Below are 25080 nucleotides of genomic sequence, written 5' to 3' on the forward strand. Positions count from 1 at the left end.
TCTGGAAGCCAATGCAGGGAGGCTAAAAACGATGTGAACTGTTGTTTGATGCAGATAACAAGGTATCAGCCATACAAATCACAACACATTAAAGTGCAACATACACAACAATCGACATACATACATTTCATTCGATTCGGTAAAGCAACAGATTAAAGGACATCTTTAAAGTCACACAAATGTGACATTTCAAAGGTGCTGCTTTCACGGTTCAAAGTATTTCTTGTTGAACAGCATATTTAAGGAATAAAGTAAAATAAAGTAAAAATAGAAACTGGTGATTGCAATCCTTTCTGGTTCCATACTAGTCATATTTTGTTCCCAAAAATCAAATCATTAAGCAGTTCTGCTGCTGCACATCCCCTTCATCTTTCCTTCTCTCTGTTCCCACTGAACGAGAGCGGCTGATCAATGACTGCTGGTGATCGCTTTGCAGGATGAGGATTCAAGAACAAAAGAAGAATACACAGGAATTTCTAATGGGTATTCCAACTCTCAGATTCTCTTGACAGGGAATTAAGATGTTTTCTATATGTAGGGCAGACCTGTGGGCATATAGACACACACACTTACACACACACACACACACACACACCTGTATCCAGTTGACTTACCCACATTTGCAGCATGCAAAAATGCATGTGCGCATATTTAGACACACTTAGGCATGGGCTGACAGACAAACACACCTGCAAACACATATTCATCCTCTTATTGCTCTCTGAGGGAATGGCCTTATCCTCTCAGCACTCCGATGGGGAAAGTGCTGGGAATTAGAGAGGCTCGGAGGTGGAGTCAGACCGGCAGACATAAGAGACAGAGAGAGAGAGAGCGATAGTAGCAAAGTGAGGTGGAAAGAAGGTTAACCAGACTTATTATATATATTTGTGTCCTTTTTTTGAATTAGCATGTTTATGAATCTGTTTTTTGACACAACAAATTGTGTTGTTTGCGTGGTTGGTCTGTTGTGAGCTCTCAGTTCGTCATTTCGCTGCTCAATTTCAGAGATTTACGCTGTGAGATTAAACCGACCGTTACGTCAGCCTAGTGGCTCAGCATACTCGCACACACACCAAAAATAATCCTTTTAATAGTCGCCGTTATAGTAATCCACACAGGAATCTAAAGGGTTCCCTCTTTGTTTCATTTTTGAGAACTGCTTATGTCCTGCACATTCATTGAACTGTATTTTTTCTTGCCCTGGTGTCACGTTGACGGATATAAATGAATTTCATCGAGACACAAATAACCTCTGTGGTTGCTGTCTGTGCTCTTTCGTCCCTCCGTTCCATTTCCACACTTGACTTTCTGCCTCCCCCTACTTTATTTCCATAATCTGCAGCACCTTTTCAGCCTCCTTCCCTCCTCTTCGAAACATACTTGCTTGTCGTCCATCACACATTTGAAAGGCTGTGTGTGAAGAATTGCCCTGCCATCTCCTAAAGTGCCTGGACAGGAAATGAATTGGCCTTAATTTAGCTCTGACTCTAAACCAGGCAAAGGTAATTCAGAGAAATATGAACTGTGATGCCTCTGAGAAACCGCGGATCCCTAGTGAAAGAAAAGATGTGAATACGGAAAAATTTAAGCTGCTGAGTGTTTTGTCAGACGCCCTGTTTTGAAATTGTTGTTCTGCTTTTGTATGCACATCACAGAAAAAAAGGGAGCAATTGAACAAATGGGATTGATGACACAGGCTGAGCGAAATAATGCAACCAATTCTCAGAATTTCATTAACTGTTCTCCTTTGTCTATTACACAGATTTTTAAGAAGTGGGCTCTTCCTGACGGGCAACGTAAAACAGATGCTTCCATCCATTCATCACATCAGGCAATTTGTTCAGTTGCCTAATGTGTTAATGGGTCACAGCATGAAATGGGTCATCAAATTAAATTAAATGTTAACTGAAAATGGGTTGCCTTGGCTGACTCTTACAAATATATTTAGGAAATGGACCGACTTACTCCGGCTTCTGACTATTCATTGTTCACTTCCAAATGAACAGAGAAATACAGAGAAAAACTGAAAAGGTGGATATTTTGGCAGAAAAACAAGCTTGAGACATTCAGGAAGTTCAATCGTTATAGTCTCTGCCCACACAAATACATACAGTATTGTATACAACACATAATTGTACCTTTTAAGACAGATATTAGTGTCGAGATGAGATGGTCATGTAATGGCGTTGGCCTGATTCTCCAACACCTGTCTTTTTTGTGCTTTGAGAGTAATGATGGGCTTTACGGCCAAAAGCTTTTTGGCCTTTTAGGTCTTTTTTTCTTTTAAAATAAGTAGGCGCTGATAACATATCATTTTTTCTAGTTATGTGGTCTGTAATCTGCTGTTGTAGAGTGGCTCAACCTTTGATTTTAACAATGAGGTGAAACTTTTGAAACGAGAAAGAAGAGGGCGAAGTGAAACAGAGGTCCATGGCTGCCAATTCAAATCCCTTAGAGAAAGTTGCTGGGCAACTCAATGAAAGAGCTGTCAGTGACTGTATCTGGGGATTGGCGGTTTGATTTTCCTATCAGAAACTGAGCTGACTGATGGTACTACGGCTGCATACGTTTAATGATCTCCAATATACTGGAGTTATCTCTGGTGTCTGCTTAGGAGGTCAGTTACAGAAGGGTGGGGAAGAAGTCTAGGGCCATTTTGCTTAATGGTATACACCCTCTTTGTTGTGTTCTGATGAGCCACAGATTCTCCTTCAGTGGGCGTTTAATGTTCCCAAGGGATCCACTGAGCAGTTCAGGCTCCTATTCATACCAGATGCAATTTGTTGCTTTATGGTGGTAGCTTTAGTTTATAGCCCGACTCTTTATATTTACTAGGATTTCATTCTACAGTATCTACTTATCTTTTTATTTAGAAAGTTGACAACTTTGAGTTTTTGATGGACTGTGATCAAGATGAGGTTAATCAGTGTAACCTACTGTAATCAGGCAATACTTAACATGTCGACTAATGAGCTACTACTCTATAATTAACAATTAGGCCTGTGTTGGGTGACTTTGTGAAACTATCAGACAGTCTGATTGGCTTTGATGTGTCATTATTTGTAACACAGCGATCTGCAGGTGGTGGCCAGGTTTAGCATCGATTACTTAGGTTACAACTTAAAAACTGCAGGTGTCATCTCAATTCTGTGCAGACCATTACATCTATATACCGTTCACAGCTATTCAACATCAAAATGTTTGTTTCAACACAATTTCTTCAACTGGATGACACCTAAATATGGAAGTCGAGGACGTCGTCCCCGGACTCATACACCGAACAAATACACCAAAACCCTGTCACGCATTTGTCTACGTCTCCCTCGCTTCCCCTCTCTTCCGGTGAGCTCAGTGAGATGGGTGTTATGTGTGCCGCATCACGGCCCCCGCACAGCTTGTTACCATAGCAACACAGGAGACAGAGCGCAAGAACATCATAGAAAGACAGAGATGGAGTGAGAGAGTGTGTGACGGAGAGAAAGTTTGCGCGAGAGAGAGAGAGAGAGAGATTAGGATGTTTACTTGTGTACTATACACCATGCCTCCATCTGTGTCCCCTTATTATAGTGAGAGTGAGTGTCTGAATTCTGCACTCAGATCCTTGAGGTCAATTCGACAGATTGAAGGCTGGCGCAGGTTGTTTCCATTCAGATGGAGACGTTCACATACATGGCAACACACCTATGACACGGGTGATTGCTCAGGGGCAAAGGTATGCGGTTAAACAACAGTGGAACATGAATCATTAAACTGCGTTAATGTCTGGATATATACTGCAAACGACCCGATTACTTTTGAGATATGAATAAAATGTAATCTTCTCCAAAAACCCTAAACATTGATGATTTACAGCTTCCCGCTCCCCAAATCTAAGGAGACAGTGTACTCCTAGCTCCTCACTCCAAAAGGAGTGTCGCAAATGCCTGCTCTTGCTCAGGAATCGCTGCAAGGCAACAAAACATCCTCAGAGTTGAAACACATTGCCTCCGGAGAACACCTGGAAGTACAGTATGTGTTGCTGCTGCAAAAACAGAAGAGTGCCATCAATTTCTTTAGCTGCTGGTGCTAAAGTGAAACAGACTCTCGTCAATGCAGCATTAAGCTTTCATGTGGGAAATCACGAATCCATCGCTGACATTCATGAATCTAAGCAAAACAAATCCTTGAGCGCAAACTCGAGGGACACGGTCTGACCACAGAGACCGGCTGCCACAGCAAAAACACTGCTAGCCGGAGACCAGAGTATGCCAACGTTGTTAATTAGGACACACAGAGGACAATCAGCATTTTTTGCTCTCATGCTCAGAATATAAACAATATTAGATTACATCATCACCTACCATAAGAGTGAAAACATCTGTCTAATGATAACCTTGTCAGTCCATGTGTATGTACACTGTGTACAGGGATGTAAATTATTATGTCCATACGCGTATGAACAGCCATATATTTTCCATTTTGGCTTATTGCTGTTATTTATTATCAGTTTAGTCATGTTGTTTTATATAATGTGTCAATGGCTAACGCCCATACATGCTCTCAGAGGAGACATGTGGTACCAATGCCATTAAGGGCCAGAATACTAAGTCTACAGAATTTACTGTAGATCCGTCGAATACTCTCTTTCTCTGACACACATGATTCTGTGGGCGATAAGCTGGATGCCTCGTTACCGGGCATTAGCTGCACCTCTCCTTGCTAATCCCTGCTGTCAAACAGACAAGCTGGCTGTGTGTGTGTGTGTGTGTGTTTGTGTGTGTGTGTGTGTGTGTGTGTGTGCGCAGCCCATCCAGTATAATTATTGCCATCGTGTAAAGCAGGGAATAGCTCTGACTGCCGCTTCTTCTAAGCCACCGACCCATCATTAGGTGACACAAGATTGTCCATTAATGGCTGTGTGTGTAGAGAAGGGTGTGTGGTGTGTGTGTTTGAATATATATATATGTGTTATATATATATATACATCACAATGCCACATATATATATATATATATATATATATATACATCACAATGCCACATATATATATATATATATATATATATACATATATATGTGGCTTGAGATATTGTCTTAAATGTTGATGGCGCCAGTGATTTGACTTAATTTAAAATGTAAACATATTTCAACTCTACTGTAGTAAAGTTATAATTTTATAGTTGAATATTGGTGTATATAATATATTGCAATGTAAATCAACTTTCAATTATTTGTGTTATTTAAAGGTCGTTAGCACGACCTTTAAAGGTTGTTGGTTAAAGGTTCAGATGAGTCAGTGGTCGATGTACATCCTGTCTAGTGACTAATGAATCTGTCAGTAGCCATGTTTCCACTCAATAATCAAGCTTCAACTTTTGTAATGTTGCAAACAAATAGAAACGTGTATACGGTGCGTTTTCATCAACTGGTTTGAAGCAAATAAATGAGCAGGAGAAGTAGGCTAGACGTTGCAAACCAGAAACAAAACAAGTCGGCGTGGCCATCTAACTCATCTACAAGAGAGAAATGGAGGGAGGTCTTTAAGATTTTGTTTCAATTGTGCAAGTTTGAATTGTTTTTTCACGTCAGCCAGTATTGCCCATGTTTAATGCTTTCCGGAGACGAAGACGAGCATTCGCACGTTACAGGAATATCCGAGATGGTGCAGACAGTGGAAACAGCTGATCAGTCATGTTAAATGTTCGCTACGCCAGAATTTATTCGGCAATCTGTTTCCATAAACTATTTAACTGTTTCTCAACGAAGGCAAAACCACCTCAAGCGATGGGAAAAAATTTGTTTCAGATTTTGCCATTTCCATTGACTTTTCTAATACGATAGTTCAAAATGCGAATTAAGATATGTTAAATGGACACTCGGCTGGTTTAGCATGTGGAGTATTGAATTAAGATAGACATGAAAAAAATCCAAACATCTCCTTTAACTGCTTAATCATTTGGCTGGTTTTAAAATGGAAATGGCGAACAGACTGGTCCCTGGCTGGGACGTTGCCTTTGAAAGTCAGTTAAACCACTTGGATGTGGCGAAGTGGTCTTCGATGGTAGAAACTGCCGGGTTTCTTTGCTGAGAAGAAAAGGAAAAATGTTAGAGGGAGGGTTGGAAAAGCAGAGGATGACAGAGTTACAGGGAGCGAGAGTAATGTTACATTGGTGGAGTATTACCTCAGCAGGTGATGTTACAATGGCCGCTGTGCTGAATATGAGAGATGGCACTTTTATGTGTGAAGCAATAAAAAGTGATGAGGCCAGACCAGGAGGAAAATACAACCTCTGTCTCTCTCTATCTCCTTCCCTCCGTGACATCATTCCTCCATCTCTCTTTCCTTGTGTTTCCTTCTCCACTGCGATATAGAGTTGTTCTGATACCCTTGCCAGTATCGGAAATTTTTCCGATACAGCCTAAAATGTTGGATTGGGTATCGGAAAGTATGCGAGTCTATATGCACCGATCCAATATCACATTATCATATCATGTATCGGCTCATTTAGGGTACAAAGAAACAATACCAACGACTGTCACTCGCTACCTGATCTGTACATCCTGCCCGTTCGGTACTGATGTACAAACTGGTTAAACGCTCTCATGGACCCTATTTTTTCCCTGATAATGCCCTGTTTTAAACAACAAATCCATCTTAAAAACCGGCAGGAGGAGAGTGATTCAGCAGTCAGTGTGCAGCACAGTCCTGTTTGGCTAAATAACGGATCAGCACTCAGTATCGGCCAATACGCAAGTTGAGGTATCAGAATTGGTATTGGGGAGGAAAAGGTGGTATTAAAACATCTCTACTGCTTCACTCACTTCTTCACCTCGAACATTAAAGCTCTTCTTTTTTCTCGACCTTGCCACCAAACACAGTTCCGTCTCCTTTTTTATCCTCTCTTCTCTCCCTCTGTCAGTCACTTTATCTCTCCCGCCCTAGAGATCATATCTGTGTCACTTTATCGTCAGACCCTCTGTCTCTCTCAATCCTGCCTTATATATATATATATGGATTTATTTGTCTTTAACCTCTCATGCGTTTCATTGTCTGTCGCTTGCTGCTTTTGTTCCTTTTGCCATTTGTTTAATTTGTATTTCTTCTTCATCCCCACTGCTCAGTTTCCCTTTTTTTGTGACCTGTATTAGTCCAAAACATTGAGATATAAAAAAAGTCAAAAGTCAGTTTTTTCCACTTATATACTCACACACACATTCACACTATTCAACAGATTTTTAGACGAATCAATGTATCCTCTACATTTCGTTGTTACTCCCACAGCTGACTGCGTCCAGACAAAGACCCCAGCTGGAGGGGAATAAATGTCTGTTTTCTGCACTCATCCATCTTTCTTCCCTTGTACCCTCCTCATTCTCTACCCTACCATCGAGAGTTATTTTCACTCGTCATCTCCCTCTTTACTGCTAATTTCACTGCTTTCTCTCTTTTATTCACATTTCTTCAGTGCCTCAGTTTGTAGAGTGAAGGGGGGGGGGGGGGGTTTTGCTGTAAGTCGAAGGAAAATACAAACGGACAATTGTTTCTCATTCATCAAGCACAAAAGTCAGTCGTAATTTAAATTTAATTAAGCTGCACGTCTACTCAGTAGGTATGAAGACTGTCTGCCAATATTAAAATGGAAATCCATGGTCCACTTCACAGTAACTGTTCACGCACTCTACAACACAATCCTCCTTTAGCGTAATATATTTATCTGTTTTTGTGGCAGAGTGGTGTTAGCAATGACATTATTTTTGTGTGATCACTCATCCACTTTTTCTTTTTTAAATATGAGCTTGGGATTTCTGTTTTCAGTTTCAAAAAAGTAATTAATTTACAAAGTCAAAGTCTGCAAGGAAGTGCAAACTTTGTATTTGAATGGAACTTCAATGCAGGCGTTTTGCGCTCAAGATAAAATGTTTCCAATTATACTTTAGTAGGTATACTAGTGCATGGGAGGTTTTGTGCTTCAGTTTCCACTTGGGAAACACTGATCAAAAGATATACACACATGGTCTCAGACATGATGAGATGTGCCTTAGGAATGAAGTGGAATTTACTGTAGTTGTTTTCCTCATTCCTCTTTCTACTCTTTGTCTTTGTCTAAGCCATGGCTAATTACTACTTCTATCTGACCTCCTAACCCCTCTTTATCCACTCCACACTTACAGTGATCAAAAGTGAATTGGTTCATGAAAACAAATTGAATTGGATATTTTCCATTTGATCATATGTGCTTGTGGACTTAACATGAAAGTCATGAACCACAGTGTTGTGATGTTTTTGCAGCAACTTCTGTTCCCCAATTCTCCCCCATTGCTTTTGGCATGTTTTCCAAGAAGGACTTTTTCTCGCTGACAAACAGTGATGGAGTGAGTTTGAATAAGCGCTGAAGGTCAATACACTGTGCTGAAGATAGCATGCTAAACAAATGGAACTGTCATTTTTCTCCATTAGGAAAAAGCTTTTTGTTAGCTTTCGTCACTTCTTCTTCTTTCTCGTAATCCCTCCCTCTCCGAGTGACCTTCTCTGGGCTATAGTTTGCTTCAATGAGTCAGTCCAGAATGAATGAGAAGGAATCTAATGGGCGATCTCACCATCACGTTTTTGCTATGTGCGTATAATGAAAAGGAGGACAACATTAATCTAGGTTCGGCTGTGAATGGTCTACCCTTTTCTTCTGCCGCTTTGTTTCTCTCTACCAGTCAATGTTGAATATTTTTGTCTGTATCTGTAACTTTTTAGCGTCTCTGTGTTTCGCCTCTGCCTTGACAGTCTTGTTTCTGTCATGTCACATATCAAATCAGCATCTGTTGTCTGATGGTCAGGGGAAATCAGTTTAGAACAATTTGAAATACTTTGCCTGTTTGCCTAAACTAGCCTGGACAAAGTGTGTGTGTATGTGTGTGTGTGTGTGTGTGTGTGTGTGTGTGTGTGTGTGTGTGCGCGTGTGTGTGTGTGGGTGAATGTGAGAAGGAGGAGGGTGTATGTCTAGCTCTGTGGTCTATCTGTATAGACAGTTGAGGAAGTGAGGGCATTTCTAATGTTTGTGCACACTAATGTTGTGACGCTAAGGAGACAAGACAATGTCCATATTATGTCTATTTTGTCCATGATAATAGCATTACGCATTAATTAACATTAAATATTAGAATAAATGGCAAATAAGCAACAGAGAGAAAGAATACGATTGAAGACGGAAACTATTATGTTAAAGATGGTCAGCCAGTGATCTATTAAGAAAGACACAGATTGAAGTGATAAATAGGCAGAGGGATAGATAGAGGGATAGAGAATGCACAGCAACAAGAGAAAATGAGGTAATCACCGTGAGAGAAACAGATAAGGAGAGAAGTATGAAGTGGAAGAAATGGGGTGAGAGGGGACACAAAGAGAATCCAGATCTGGGGAGAAAAGAGACACCTGAAAAAGATGAGAGGTGAGACTGTCAGAAAAAATAGAGCTGGAGGGTAATGAAGTGTGGCATCGATAGATGAGCAGGAGTGAACCTGCTTCCAAGGTACTCAGGCGTAGGCTGTTCTGCTGCGTGTGTGTGTGTGTGCGTGTTATTGAATGACGGGCGTGTAAAGTGGTCCGATCACTCACATAATTACACAGTTACACACGTGGACACAGGCCTTGCATCCGTCTCTCTCTGTAACACACACACACACACACACACACACACACACACACACACACACACACACACACACACACACACACACATTTACAGTTTAGCGCCACTGTGTCCGAGACAGTTCTGACATTTGGCTTAATGAATTTTGCTGTCGTCATGTTGAACTTTGACCTCCGTTTGGCTGTGGCTGTTTATAGATGAGGTGACGAGGGCCGAGGAGGACTGGATGATACTTCTTGCAGTTTGTCAAAAAAAATGCTTGAGTGCGTACTATCCATTTAGCCTCACTCTAAAACCTTCATGTGATTTGTCTACGTGCTAAATAGACAATGAAAAATATAAAGTGTGACTTTAACAAAGGTTGTGCCAAGTAGTCTGAAAATCACAGTATCCGATAGCAGTGGGCTTTTTCATCACACTGTGGAGGCCTGTCCCCAGTGTGATGAAAAATCCAAAATCCATTAATCATTGAGCCTCAAACACTCTAACATGCATTATTGCAGGAGGAGCTAATGCTTACCCAACTAGTGAACTCTCTCCACAAATGGTGCTCCATAGGATTCGCAAAAAACACACCCAACCAGTGTTTTTGCATGTATTTTCCTATTTGGTGGAAATAGTGCACTGCAGATTACTTTGTGTGCTGACACAAATCGACAGTTGCCGTGTTGTGGCGCTACCTCGACATACATGTGGGCTTATGAACAGACACATTCTTACTGCATTAAACAACGAAATTCACAGAATCCTTTGGACAACACCTGTTTGTTTGTTTGTTTGTTTGATTTCTGGGTTTGAATTTTGACAGCAGAGCTTGTGCTCGTAAATGTGCAGCTGTTGCGCTGCCGATGTTCACAGACATGCAGAGGAGCTTACATTTATTTTTTCTTTCATTTTTTCCTCTCTTTCAGATCGTACCCGTCTGTCTGTGTTCCCGTTCCCAACTCGTGTTGTCTGTCCAGCTAATTAATGTTGTCAGGTTTGGTTGGTGGACTGCTGGTGTGTGTGTGTGTGTGCGTGTGTGCGTGTGTGTGCGTGTGTGTGCGTGTGTGTGTGTGTGTGTGTGCGTGTGTGCAGTACGTATAGTTGTAAGCAGCAGATGCTCATCTCGAATCTCTGCCAGGTTTCCATGGCAGCTAGAGAGTGGGTTGGTTGGGGTCAGGTGGCATGATATTATTGAACTTAGACATTAATTTATAAAGTGACCTATTGGCAGCACAGCTTCAGATCAGATTAAAATATTTTGCCATGTAGAAAATCACATTTCCCACAACAAAGCCCCGCACAACCCGCACAACTGAGGTCACAGGGAAACAATAACACAAATTAACATTTGCTTTAATCTGTGGATCCCCAAACACTGTGGTTCATTCACTGATCAAATATTATCTACTCACTGTAATTCAGATGGAATGCTCTAAAGAGATGGCCCTGTTTAGCTGTGGGGAACGGGATGTAATGAAACAGCTCTTGATTTTATTTTATTTCCAATAGAGAGCTCACACTTTGATACTGTGCCAATACTTTTAACCGTGACCTTTTCCATTCTTTACTCTTTTGTCTTCTGTGATTACAATAAAAATGTCCTTATTTACCTACTGCTTAGGCATTGCACACTTTTTAAAAATCTTAGATGTAGATAAAATCTCTATAAGAATAACCAAATCACATTGTCTTAGATGTAGATCTTGGTCTCCATAAAATAAAAGATTAAAGAATAAAGAACAATAATAGCCGCAATTTTCCCGGGGTTCAAGCTTGCTAGAAGGTGAAAGCTGTGAGTGGTCTAGACCTTTTTCACTTTCTGACCCCTGAATTAAAGAAACTCATTTATGCCCAAATCTGTGCCAGGTTACGCCCCTTCTTTTGCATCGCTGTTGCCCACTATTGGTCGTATTGGACTAGGCGCATGCATGTGTTTGAAATTATTCGATTTCAAAATAATTTAACAGTTCAACAGTATTATGAAACATATCCTGCGAGTTTTTGTAATGATAGAACAAGTACATTTGAGGAAATGAAAATAATGAATCGGCACAAAAACAATAGGGTTGGTCCTTAAATTTTGTCAAAAAAGTCAGAATCCACTTTGCTTTGTATCTAAATGCAACTTTCTTGTTTTCCCAGAGAGAGAGAGAGCGACTCTAAGGTTCACCATAGCACCTTGATTCTACTTTGCTCTGCTCACACAGGCCATTGACTGTTACACATTTTAAAGAATTAGACAATATATTAGCAAGTTGCATTTTGTGTTTTTAGTATTCCTGTAACCTAATCCTACTGGCCAACCTTTGCTAGAAAACTTAAGGCTTGAGATGAAGTTCACAACCAAGAAAGAACCGAGTACAAATTAATAATCACTTGCAAATGAGTTCCAGTTTCTATTTATACTTTGAATGAACAGAATGGAAAGGCAATTGCCTCAGGCCACAGTATGTAGAATTGGTTTGTAAAAGTTCTGCTTAAGGTAGCGCGTTGGCCTACAACACTGGCATACTGTACTATTATGCAAATTGCATTTTCAATATTGGTAGAGACGGGACATCTAATGTTAATTCAATAGTGAATAGAAAAGTGAGTGAATGAGTGTGTGTGTGTGTGTGTGTGTGTATGAGAGAGAGAGGATGGTGCATGTGTGTGTGCGTGTATATGCATATGCATACACTTAAAATCCGGTTTGCTTTAATGAGACACAAAGTACAGACAGCAGGTTGAGCGTGGGCTGGAAACCATGGGAACGGCCTTGAGCTCTTAGACATGTGAAGACGGAGAGAGAGAAAGAGAGACGGAGAACCAGGATGACATTAAGAACAGTTATATTGATCACAGATAGGGTTCAGGATTGGTCAGCCTGTATGTCAGTTTGTTTATAGCTTAATGTTGATGCTACTTCGGGGCGATTGCATTCACCCTTTAAAAATCATAAAAGTGTTCATATGAGAAGAATATCTTGCTGAACAAAACATGTAAGTATCATGAACTTGTGTTTGCCACAGAGCTTCTTTTCTGCAAATATCCAATAGAAAAGTCCCATTGGCTTTTAGTCGCGAGAACCAGCAACATGCTAACTTTCCGGGGTTGGCCAAAAACATACGTCATCCCCGCAGCATATCCTACATTATCAGTGGCTGTGTTAATCCTAGCCAATCACATCAGCTCCTCTCGTATCTTTTATGCTGTGTACAAGTATATAAGTATAGAGCAGGTGATATGCCTTCAAGTTAACTGAAGGTAAATTACCGTTTTTGGAGATACAAAAAGACCGCCCACCGTGTTTTCCACCCCTCACAGGTGGTTTGAGTTTAAAACACTTATTAACCACACGTGCAGTTACTGTCAAGGTTTTTTGTGGTGCAGTTATACAAAAGACCTATTTCGAGCATTGCGTTCAGCCTAGACACCAAGATTGCAGTTTGCTGTTTGACAGACGGTAACATTCGACCCCTGCTGTGCCTCACCACCTACTTAGAGAGACGCGTCACCGAGATACCAAAGAGGCGCAGGTGAAGACTGACGTCACTGTGTGTTAGAAAAGTGCATGTATGGTCTTGTATCTTTTTTAGGCTGCTATAAGTGAAAGCTGTTCTGTGTCAGTGATCCTTACTTTCATCCAGCTATTTCAGACAATTCATTCATGAGGATTCAACATAAGAGGCCTCTCAAAAACAGAAGTCACCACATTGCTGTTTGAATATGGCATTTTATGATGCTTTGTCCAATTAAGCACAAGAGTGCCTGGAAAGAAACCTGAGACCACACGAATGATTATTGATATACATGTTAAGAAACAATTATAAATATTTGGGATTCGGAAGAAAATGTATTGTTGCTACATCTGTTGTTCCAACATGAGTGGGAGTTACTGAGCTAACTGGGAAATTTCTTATGCTATTTGTGCTGGACAGAGACGAAAGCAAATATTATTTCAGAGAGAGCTAATGAAACATTTTACTTCCTGAAGGGCCAATTATAAATTTGGAAATAAAACACTGCATATTTTTTGAAGTGTCTTTAATTTCTGATATTTGATCACTGAGCGTATAATTCAGTGCGAGTGAAGCTGTTTGGTGAGACAGTGAGAAGATGAACATGGCGAAGTTCACCGATTTGAGGTTAAAACCTCAGCAGCACAAGCAGAGTTAAGACACATTGTCTAGAGATATTTAGACTTTCAGTTGGTTGTTAATGCAGGTGTGGTTAGGAGTGTATTTGTGTACATGTTGCCGTTGCTTTGTACTTTCGGCCCGTAACGGGCTGTAAGTGTATGGGGTCAGATCAATCTGAATATCACTGAATGGCCACAGAGGGATTCACAAATATATTTTTGGATTTATATATAAATGACAAGTAGCTAATGTTACTTACTTCAAGTTGTGCTCAGGAATGCTTTGGCTTGCAGTGTTGATGTTACATTTCTTAACGTTAGTCTTGTGTTTGATTACCAGTTGATATTAGAGACTTTGCCATGATGGCTACAGTGCTGCTACCCTCAACTTTGACTAAAAACATGTTTTACACAGTATGCCAGACTCATGCAGCTAACAAATAATGTAAATATCAAAAAATATTAACTGTTAAACAAAGATATAGCATTCGCCAAGCCAACATATTCATAATGTAAATCTGAACTGTAGCAATTTTAATTAAAACAATTAAAGATATCTACAATTTGTTTCTCACTAGTCAAATATTAATTATAGATATCAACAATTAATTTATTACTAGCGGAAAATATTATTTGTAGATATCTGTATCTTAATTTCAACTAGTCAACTTTTACCGTTGACTTCTATTCAAACTCAATTACAGATATCTACAATTACATTTTGACGTGTTATAACTCCATGTCCACATATCCATAGTGTCATATTTTTAGTCGCAATTCTAATTAAGGATATCTACAACTCAATTATCACCAGTCAAAATGTTAATTACTGACTAGTGGCAATGTTCATTGGAGATATCTAAAATTGTTATGACATTAAAGATATCATAAATGGAATTCTTTATCTATAATTGTATTATTGATATGTCAGCTTGTAATTTAAGGTATCTGGAATTGTACTTCAGATATTGTACTTTCAACATGTAGAAATTCTATTGTAGATATCTGTAATCGTTATTCTTATTAGTGACAAAGGAATTACTGATATGTATAATTCAATTTAAGATATCTAAATCAGTTTTGACTGGGAAAGTAAATGTCATTTTCTACGTATGAAAATATATTTGAAACACGTCAAAATGGTTATACCATGAATTAACATTATAGCTCGTCGAAATGACATTTTGACTCGTGAAAACTAAATTGCTACTAGTCTGCCCTACTGAATAAAATGTTGAAAAGGCTTTTCATAGGTGTATGTGTTGTGTACTTAAGAAACAGTAAAAACAGAAGAGGACATGTTGGCAGAGGGATGCAGTGGAATGTGACAAAGTGGGAGGATGGGGAAGAAGAGGATGGTGAGCAAAGGGGCTCAAGGGAAAGCTGAAGGTGTTAATAAGAGAGGGCGACCATGGGAAAAAGTAAATATAAATATGAGAGGAATGTCTAAAAAGAATTATTACATTGGCAACAGAACCGCTGCTCACCCCCCCACACCTTTCCCTCCATATACCCACACACACATGACCAGTGCTTAGAAGCAGAGGGTGACAAGAAGAACGACAGAAAAGAAAGACGAAAAAAAGAGATGGAAGGCAGACGGAGAAGGCAGTTTACACACACGCACACACACACGCACTCACTCACACAAACATTTTCATTCTCCAATCAGAATGAGGCTGGAAGGCCTGCTGTAGGAGAAAATGAGTTTTGTCCTCTGGAGGCACGGAGGGGAAGAAAGGAAGAAATGAGCATTTCCACTGGAAGAAGCGGGGATCATTGTCCTGCTCGGGGCCATGTTGGCAGTAGTGGTGAAAGGAGGAGAGAAGATTTGTCATTCGCATCGACGCCTCTCTCTTTTCCTTCTTCTCTTCATCTCTCATACACACACACTCACACTCACACACACACTCTCACTGTGCCATCTGTGCTTCCTTGAGGAGCAGTAAACCCAAATCCCCCCCCCCCCCCCCCCCAAAAAAAATTATGCAAACTACAGCGATATATCTCTCCACAGTTTGTCAGTGTGTGTATTGTGAGGAAGTTATATTCGTCTTGCTGGTGTCTGACGGGGCACGGCTGCTGAGCTGCAGCCAAAATACTCCATTTGACCTAGTTCATCTCAGCACACGGCTGGTGTTTGTGCGCGTGTGTGTGTGTGTCTGTGCGTAATGTTTATGCCCATTTGTCACCGATATGATGAGTTTTGGACACTGACCATAATGATGTAAGAGCTCCCTCCCACATATCCTCTCTGCTAATCATTCTGTTTGTACCTCTGTTAGTTTTTTTTCCCTTCCTGATTTGTTATTTCTGCTTCTCGTCTCTCGCTCGTCTTCCGTGTGTTTCCGTTGCTCATTCTCTTCGTTTGTCCCTTTCTCAAAGGAAACTGGAGCCCTCGCCAAGTAAATGTCTTCATCTGTGCGTGTGTGTGAGTGGAATAGTGTTTATTTGTTATGGGGCCATGTTGTTGCCCTCGCACTTCATCTCTCAACCCCAAAATGTAATTTCATCCAATAAAAGGCATGTCAGCTGTTCACTGCGTGCAGAAACACACACACACACACACACTTTGGGGACATTACATTGACTTACATTCATTTCCTGGAGAATTATCTTAACCCTAACCATAACCTCTACCAGCCTAATCCTAACCCTTACCCTGACCTTTAACCAGTTCTTCACCCTAAACTGTAATGATTTACGTTATGGGGACTTGCATTTTATCACCATTTAGTTTCCAAAAAGGAAGGCAGGTCCTCCCAATGTGACTGTGTAAACAGATTTATGTCCCCACAAGATGGCTAAAACACACCCACACAATTCCGCTCTGTGAAGAAAGCTTAGCACTCTAATGGGCTCTGGAGGCTGACCCACTCATCTTTGCATCTCGGCACATTATAATTTTCATGTACAGTATACGCACAGCTAATCAGGCTCATTAAAATCCTATAGGAGCATGCCCTATAAAAGGTATACGGACAGCACACCTGCAAGAGGGTTCCTTCTAGATATCGGAGGCTCTCTCATAGAAACACAGACTCTGAAAACAGTAATGGAGTCCAGATAAGGTGTAAGAGTTAGCTGCTGGGAGGCTTATTCTAGCAGGACAAACCTGTTATTTCAACCTTCAATTATGGCAATTTGCCCACCTCAATCTTTTCCCCCAAAATTAGTGTCCAATTAAGTTCTCTAAATGGCTTGTGCAGCATAATCAGCATAAATATTTGGGAATTGATCAAATGATTCCACCACGTATTCAGAGGAAACACTGTACATTTTGTTTTGATTGTGAAACAGTGGAGCGGGTATTTTCATTCTCACGGATAAATTGATGCAGTGTGCTAAACCTTTTTGCTTTTCCTTGTTTTTCTGTGTGTGCAGTGATGGATGGGCGGACCGGTATGATGTAACAGATGGCTATGTTAGGGAAGCGGCGGGTGGTATTACCATCAAGCTCCAGTCGGCTGATGTGAAGTGGTTTGACGAGTACTACCTTAAACTTCGCCCTGAAAACAACCTCAGGAACCCCTGGTTTCCAGAGTTCTGGCAGCATCGTTTCCACTGTCGACTCAAAGGTCACCCGCAGGAGAGCCTCAAATACAACCGCACCTGTAGCAGTGAGTACAGACACAAATAAACATACCATTGGGACAAGACCTGAAATTTACTTCTTGAACACCTGTAGTTGTGAGTACGGACAAAGACAACACAGGGTTTCCGAGTTACAGCTGTACTGGACTTCTGTTTTGAACAGGACCATCTGTTGTACAGAGAAAGAGGGAGGCTACATTGTTTTGGTTCAGCATAACAGGCTACAGTAACAATCTGCATTTTTATTGACAGGCTTTCATAATGGCCACTATTAATGCAAATTACATAAAAACAGAAAAAACAGAAAAAACACACACACACACACACATCGTATGGATACACACAGGTTCATCTGGAGATATCCCTTGTGGCTGTGAGTACACCCTCCCTTTATTTCTTTGTATTCGTCCTCCCCCCCTCCCGTCTTTCTCTTTCTGTTTCAATCCCGCCATTCAAAGGCAAAACTGTGTGTGGGAGCTGCATCAAAGGGAGTCATGTCTCGTGTGTTCTAATGAAATGGGACATGAAATACAAATGAACGGGACGCAGAAAGAGGGAGACAGAAATGAGACGTAGAGGTGGGAAGTGGTCGATGAGAAGAAATGAGAGGAAAGAGAGTGGTCTTTGATGTCAGGAAAAGAAAGCACACTGTTTTTCATAGAACCAGAAGGGAAATTAAGAGTTTCTCTGATATACCTGCCTTTCTCTTTCCATCCTTCCTCACCAACCCAATTCTCCCTCCCCCTCCCCCTCCCGACACTAACCACCCGCCTCTGCAGAGCGAGAGTCGCTTCGGCAGCAGTATGCACAGGACACTAAGATGGGGTTTGTCATTAATGCCATCTACTCGATGGCATATGGCTTGCATAACATGCAACGGGCACTCTGCCCAGGCTATCAGGTAGGTAGCGCTCTTATGGATGAATGGAGGGACATGCTAGTACAAGGAGATGAAGGGGTGGAGAGGGGGAATGTTGGGACAAAAGGACGTTACCAGCTGGCTATTGCTGCCATATTACACTTGACCTTGTTTCCATGGTGGCCTGTTTTGACTCATTGTCACACTACATAAACCTCACCGGGAACGTGCAAGATGGGAACCTGGATGATTGCATGAACTATGTAAACAGTACTTGCTAATTTGAATTGAAAGGTACGAAACTGAGACAAGTTTAGCTAACGCAGGAGTGAATACATCAGTGCAGCTTAACTTCCAGATATCAGCTCATGTTAGTTGTAGCTTTGTGGGTATGACTTCAGATGTCACCCGCAGATATGTAAACTGGAATGAAACATTTCAGACACGGGTTGAATTCTAACTTGTCATGAGATGATTGAACTTGGCACTGATTGGCCATGGAAAGTCATGGGATAGAAAACAATACCTGCCACACTGCACATTTGAATTTTCGTGGAGCATCCCTGCTGGTGTTGTGATTGCTTTAAGTTTATCTTTATGTTAGTCTAACTCACTGTACAGTAATCATGTTTTGAATACAATAGAGTTAATACTCAGCTTAATGACAGTAAAGGAATACTTTTACTGTTCATTGCATTCAGTTCTTTGACTTTTAACTTGGGTGGCCATAAACCACCATTTCCAAAGTAACTTAGATGAAACAGTGTTTGTTAGGCTGTGGGTCAGGACATTTCTGTTGGATATGACAGGATTGTTCATGTATTTTAAGGGCCTGTGTGATGCCATGCGACCTATAGATGGTGCTACACTGCTGGACTTCTTGATGAAAACCAACTTCACAGGCGTGTCAGGGGAGGGAATCCTATTCGATGCTAACGGAGACTCACCTGGCAGGTACGCACTGTAACGCAACAAAGCTGTCACGGATTAACTTTCTCTTGGGTTAAATGGTCGTATGACACGGCTATGTGGGTGTTAATATGTTGGATGTATACTATGTACCTTTCATCCACAGGTATGAAATAATGAACTTCAAAAAGATGGGGAAGGACTACTACGACTACGTTAACGTTGGCAGCTGGGACAACAGAGGCTTGAGGATGGATGATGATGAAATCTGGCCTAGCAAAGAAGCTGTGATCAAGTCAGTCTGCAGTGAACCCTGTGACAAAGGACAAATTAAGGTAAGAGGATTCATACAAATAAATATCTGGTTACATGGGGAGGTAAATGTTATAGAGGTCATTACAAGCAATATTGTGAATCCAGTGTTTACCGTACATGACACATTTTCACATGTGGAATAGACAATAACTAAAAATGTATCTTAGGCCAGATAAATTCTGAGTGAGATGTGTGCACGAGGCATCGTCATTCTGATTATTAGTGGAACAAAAGGCTCCACGTAATACAGTGCCTGGTGCACATGAGGTGCATGCATGTGCTACACAAAGACAGACATTTGGCATTCCGTCCCTTCCAGGTGATCCGTAAAGGTGAGGTGAGCTGCTGCTGGACGTGCACTCCCTGCAAAGAAAATGAGTTTGTGTTCGACGAGTACACCTGCCGAGCCTGTGAACTGGGCTCCTGGCCTACTTTTGACCTCACAGGTCAGTCTGTGTATGTTTGAATGTATGTGTTGGCATGTTTATGAATAACATATAAGAAAATACTTGAATAACTCTACAGTATTTGCCCATGCTCCTTGAGGAAAATCCTGGAATATCAATGCAGTAGTGATGCTATTTGAAGGAAACTGTGCAATGAACAATGTGTGTGTAGGGTCATAGGATAAAGGATGTTTAGTAGAATGAGATAGTTGTGTTTTCCCTGATACAGCATACCGTTACAGCATAATATTATACAGTAAGTCCTGCACCAGTTACAGAGAAACAGAGACGATTTCTTCGTTTCACCCTCGCCTCCTCTTTCCCTCCCCTCCCCTCCCATTCCCTCCCTCTCGCTCATCCCTTTTAATTCGTGACCAACATGGTCACCAATGTTTTAATTATTCTGCATCAAGAACAGCTTTCAATGCAAATGCGCTTCAGTTGCAAGGAAAATGTATTTCCCCTCCATTGCGTTCGAAGCGGTTGAATATTGCCTTGTTATGCTTACAGCTGCTCATTATACCGCTTTCTAGCTCCTCACCAAGCTCAATGATTAAAACATGAATTGAGCCCTGCTGAAAATTCAGATTGAGCTTCACTGCCAGAAAGAGAGGGAGAGAGAGAGAAGCATCCTTAAAATAAAACAGGCAGCGAACGGGTGAGAAAATGACAAAGACGAGGTTGACAGTGGAAAAAAAGAGGGAGATAAATAATCAAAAGAGTGATTGGGGTTACCAGTGTATCACTTTGTGTGTGTTTGCCTGCGCATGTCCATGTGTGTGAGTACGTGTATGCGACTCATTTCATCAACAATAAGTGCTGCGTGTTCCCTAGTGGGGCTATATGGAACAGTAATAATGAGGTGTAAACAAACTGCTTGCCCTGTTCCTCCAGCAGACATTTTGATCTCTCTCCCTCAGGCCAAAAGAGAGAGTGAGAAAGATGAAGAGAGGGAGAGATAAAGAGCCAGAGGGAATAGAGGAGATAGAGCATGGTCTCATCTGGCAGGGACAGAGGTGCAGTGGGTGTGAAAATCATCGAAAAATGCAATAAGAGAGTTTGCGCGATAGCAATCGAGCAAAAGCTGGAAAAAGAGAGAGAGAAAAGTAACTTAGAAACATAAAGAGAAGGAATGAGTGAGTCAGAAAGAGAGATGGAGATGAATAGAGGCTGTGACAGAAGCAGCAGTCAGGGCGAGTGAGAGGAGCAGGAAAAGGGAGGATTAGCTTTGGGATTTTAGCCTCTCCACTGATCGGTAAAGTTCCACAGTTTGAGTCTGAGAGTGTTTGAAGGAGTTTGCCTCAAAACTTTATATTGACTGAACCCTCCAAACGGTCCCCCTCCCGGAATGCACTAGTTTGGCTTCGGGTCAAATACAACACGATTTCCTGCAGGTTCCGTGAACTAATTAAGTATTAAAAAGCCGACGTATCTAATGCTTTTCAACTGCTATGAGACAACTCATGAGAGAAAAACACTGATCTGGGATTTTCGGCCCCAACATCTAGATTTACGTGGGCAGGATTAATTGGAGCTAAATTCTCAGCAAGGGCCTTAGTTTCCTCCCTACTTACACTGTCAAGGGTGGGTGGTCCTTACCCCTCATTGTTAGGCAGGACAGTAGCTGTCGTCCTTGTCTCTTAAGGAGGGGCTATGCTTAAGTAGGACAAAAAAAACTACCTCCATGATATTTAACAGTTACATTTACATACAAGTAATTCCTAAAATGAAAAAAGAGGTTCTGATCTGTTGTGAAGCTGCTCCATTTCAACTTATTTATGTATTTATTTAAATACGATTATTAGACAGATTGTTCTGCTCTACACACCCTGCATGATGTTCAATACCTCGTACTTTTTAAAAGCATGATTTACATAAGTTTTATCCAGTTGTAACTACGACAGCACTTCAACCTTAATATTGCCACACGGACATTTTGGGCAAGACGCCCCTCATCAGCATGTATGTTAAAAAGTGAAATTGGAGTGCTTTCCTAGACTCGCCTTTTTTATCATCTACATTAAGCACCAGTCTTAAAGGTTTGATTGGGAGTTGAGCGTGTTGTGTCTCAATTTGTATCCAGTTTTACTGAAATGACTTTACAGGGATATAAGCCTGCAGGTTTCTGTTTGTTTCTGTCCCCTCGGCTCCCCAGCCATTAGGCTGCTGTTTATGCCCCCTAGACCTAACCACTTCACTGATTTGATCAACTTTATTGACCGTGTTAAAGACTTAAGTCATTAGATTACTTAATACTTTTTTAATGACTCTTCTTCTCTCTGCCATTTGCAATACTGTAAGAATAGTTGCATGTACATGCATGTGTGTGTTTGTGTGTGAGAAAGGGAGGAGAGAGAGTAAGTGAACATTAAAGTGAACATGTGTATAGGGACAGAAAGTTTAAGAAAGAATCTTCGTGCGTCCCTGCTGCTACAATATGTCTTGACCAACCAGACAGATATTTGAGCAAGCGGTAAGACGGTTCATAATTAGAACTGTCCCTTTAATAAATGAAACTTTATCTCCTTGCCTAGAAGGAAGACAGAGATGGAAGGAGGGAGATAATTAGGGAGAAATGTGGGAGGGTTGAGAATGAATAAAGATAAGGGATATATTAAGGGGAAAAGAGAGAGACACAGGGATGGATTAGGCATTATGTAAGAAAAAGAGAGGGACAGGAAACGGATACAAAGATTGAATGACAGGGGTAAAGGAAGAAATAGAGACACAAATGGAGGGATAAGGAAGAAGGTGTGGACAACAGAGAAGTGTGCATTGCAAGGTCAAAAGGCATGCAGTCTGATGTGAGCGACGGGGCACTTAGAAAGAGAGATGTGAGAAAAAAAGTGAAATCCTCATTTTGATAATGGATGGATTACAGATTGATGATTACTAAATACTCATTCAGTTTAGTCAAATGTACACACAACCACACACACACACACACACACACACACACACACGTTCACTAATTACTAGTGAGTTTAACCAAAAGACAGGCTTTTACTGCAGGCAGTGCTGGTCCATCAGTTAATTGTTGAGACTTTGCAATCTGGACACTAGTGAGTCCAACATGCGCGCCTCGATTCCTGACCTGTGCAGGTTGTCGGTCAGCCGAACAAGCGTTGCACACTGACTCTCAACCTGCATCAGATGTGAGTCAAAGCTTGATGTCAAAGGTTATAAGAGTCACGTGAAGAAAATGAAAGACATAGAAGGTAAAGAATACAGATAACTATGTAGTTAGATGTTTGGCAAAAGGCAGCCTCACTCTATAGTATCTATAGTCACCGGGCTTCACACACATAAACTGAAAGTCTTTGATTCATTTTGTTTCATGAACCACATCTCCACACACTTCTATCCCCAGGCTGTGACCCAATCCCAGTGGAGTACCTGCGGTGGGGAGACCCTGAACCCATTGCTGCTGTGGTCTTTGCCTGCCTCGGTCTCATGTTCACATTCTTTGTCACTGCAGTCTTCATCAGGTAATGAATCTCTCCTCTGTCTCAGAAAATATTTAAACTGAGAAGAACAATGCAAACAGTGCCAGAGATAAACACTATACAGACCTAATTTGCGATTTATACAATTTTCTCAATCACTGCTTTCTTGGGTGTGTGTTTAAATTCTTGGATAAATACTGGATTGTCTTAACTTACACGTTTCTGCACATAATTGTTTGTTTGAATGTGTTCAGGTTCCGCGATACCCCAGTAGTGAAATCTTCCAGTAGGGAGCTGTGCTACATAATACTGGCAGGGATCTGCCTGGGGTACATGTGTACCTTCAGCCTCATAACCAAACCCCATGTCATCCACTGCTACCTCCAACGACTGGGAATAGGCCTGTCACCTGCCATGAGCTACTCTGCGCTTGTCACCAAGGTAAGGATTGAGTTAAGGATTCGTGAAATAATGATAATATTAGTGTGAAAAACAGACTTGGAATACCCCGTTAGATCTATGCGAACCTGCCATGGTGTTGTAGGGAATAGCCACATCTGTCGGAGGGAACAGAACTGTGGACCTAATCAGGAAGAAACAGGGAAATAAAACTAGGCCATACTCCCCTGATACTGCAGATTGTAATACTATCCATTCCTTAATGGTTGGAACAAGGGGATATGGATACCATAACATCAGAAGCTTGGCACAGGTCTTTCTTACCCTTGTCCCGAGGGGGTTTTGGGAATGAGGGCTGACGGAACAGGGAGGTAGGATTCAACAATGGCATTGAACTCTAATAGCCTCCCCTTAAGAAATGACCTTGAGCTTATTGCACTAGATCTCAACTCCTGTGTGCAATACTTTTGAAGTGTTTCTTATGTCTGCATAAAGACAGTGACGGCAGTTTGGAAATGCAGCAAGCAGATGGCCAGAATGTAGATACAGTAATGTTCTGTATATATTTTATTAAAAGGTCCTGATAGTGTTTGCCATCTGACCCTAGACAAACCGCATCGCTCGGATCCTGGCAGGCAGCAAGAAGAAGATCTGTACAAAGAAACCTCGCTTCATGTCTGCCTGCGCTCAGCTCATCATTGCCTTCCTCCTCATACTGCTGCAGCTGGGCATCATCGTGGCTCTCTTCCTCATGGAGCCACCTAAGGAAAGCTGTGTGTGTGTGTGTGTGTGTGTGTGTGTGTGTGTGTTTTACATTATGAGTGGGAGAGTGGCTCGTTGAAAGGCGAAAGAACAGGTTAACATAGAGCTTAGTGATTAATACTTTTTTTTTTTTTTCAATCACGATTTTGTCTTCAAATGGTTATGTTAAGTTTATTATACCGCGTTCCGTTATGTTATGATGCTCTCGTTTTGTCTTGTGTTATAAATCAAGCGCGCCCTGTCTTTTCTAAAAAAAAAAGTTTAAAAAATGCATGCTGTTTCTAAAGTCAATGAGGTATTGTGTTGGATATTCATGATCTCAATATTGACAAAATTAATAGTGATTATGATTTTTGCCATAATCGAGCAGCTCTAGGTTAACAGACAAATAAGAGAGAGATAAATGTGAAGACGTTACCTCATAATGAGGCCTTAAATCTACACGAGTCTGTTTCATTAACGTTTTAAACCATTTCACGCATACATTAGTAGATTAATTAGCAGATCAGCAGGTATACTGTTTCGACTGTTGTCTTTATCCAAAGCAGGTAAACAATCCTGCTCTCTTTCTTTGCCAGCAGACTTCAAATGTTGAACATCTCAAGTTGGCAGTGTAATACATTTA

The 25080-nt window shown here is 41.1% G+C and overlaps 1 protein-coding gene across 1 annotated transcript in view; it reads left to right on the top strand.

Annotated features, from left to right (window-relative positions):
- The window catches only part of grm5b (glutamate receptor, metabotropic 5b), a 47509-nt gene that overhangs the window by 16915 nt on the left and 5514 nt on the right, over positions 1-25080 (top strand). Inside the window, exons 6-13 of the mRNA XM_076100206.1 lie at positions 17110-17345; positions 18099-18220; positions 19008-19132; positions 19254-19422; positions 19722-19848; positions 23219-23336; positions 23549-23735; positions 24301-24468. Of these exons, the coding sequence (XP_075956321.1) occupies positions 17110-17345; positions 18099-18220; positions 19008-19132; positions 19254-19422; positions 19722-19848; positions 23219-23336; positions 23549-23735; positions 24301-24468 (1252 nt within the window). The remainder of the gene's footprint in view (positions 1-17109; positions 17346-18098; positions 18221-19007; positions 19133-19253; positions 19423-19721; positions 19849-23218; positions 23337-23548; positions 23736-24300; positions 24469-25080) is intronic.

The sequence above is a fragment of the Anarhichas minor genome, unplaced genomic scaffold, assembly GCF_050575085.1.
Source record: "Anarhichas minor isolate MPS153535 unplaced genomic scaffold, ASM5057508v1 ptg000026l, whole genome shotgun sequence".
NCBI classification, from domain to species: Eukaryota; Metazoa; Chordata; class Actinopteri; order Perciformes; family Anarhichadidae; genus Anarhichas; species Anarhichas minor.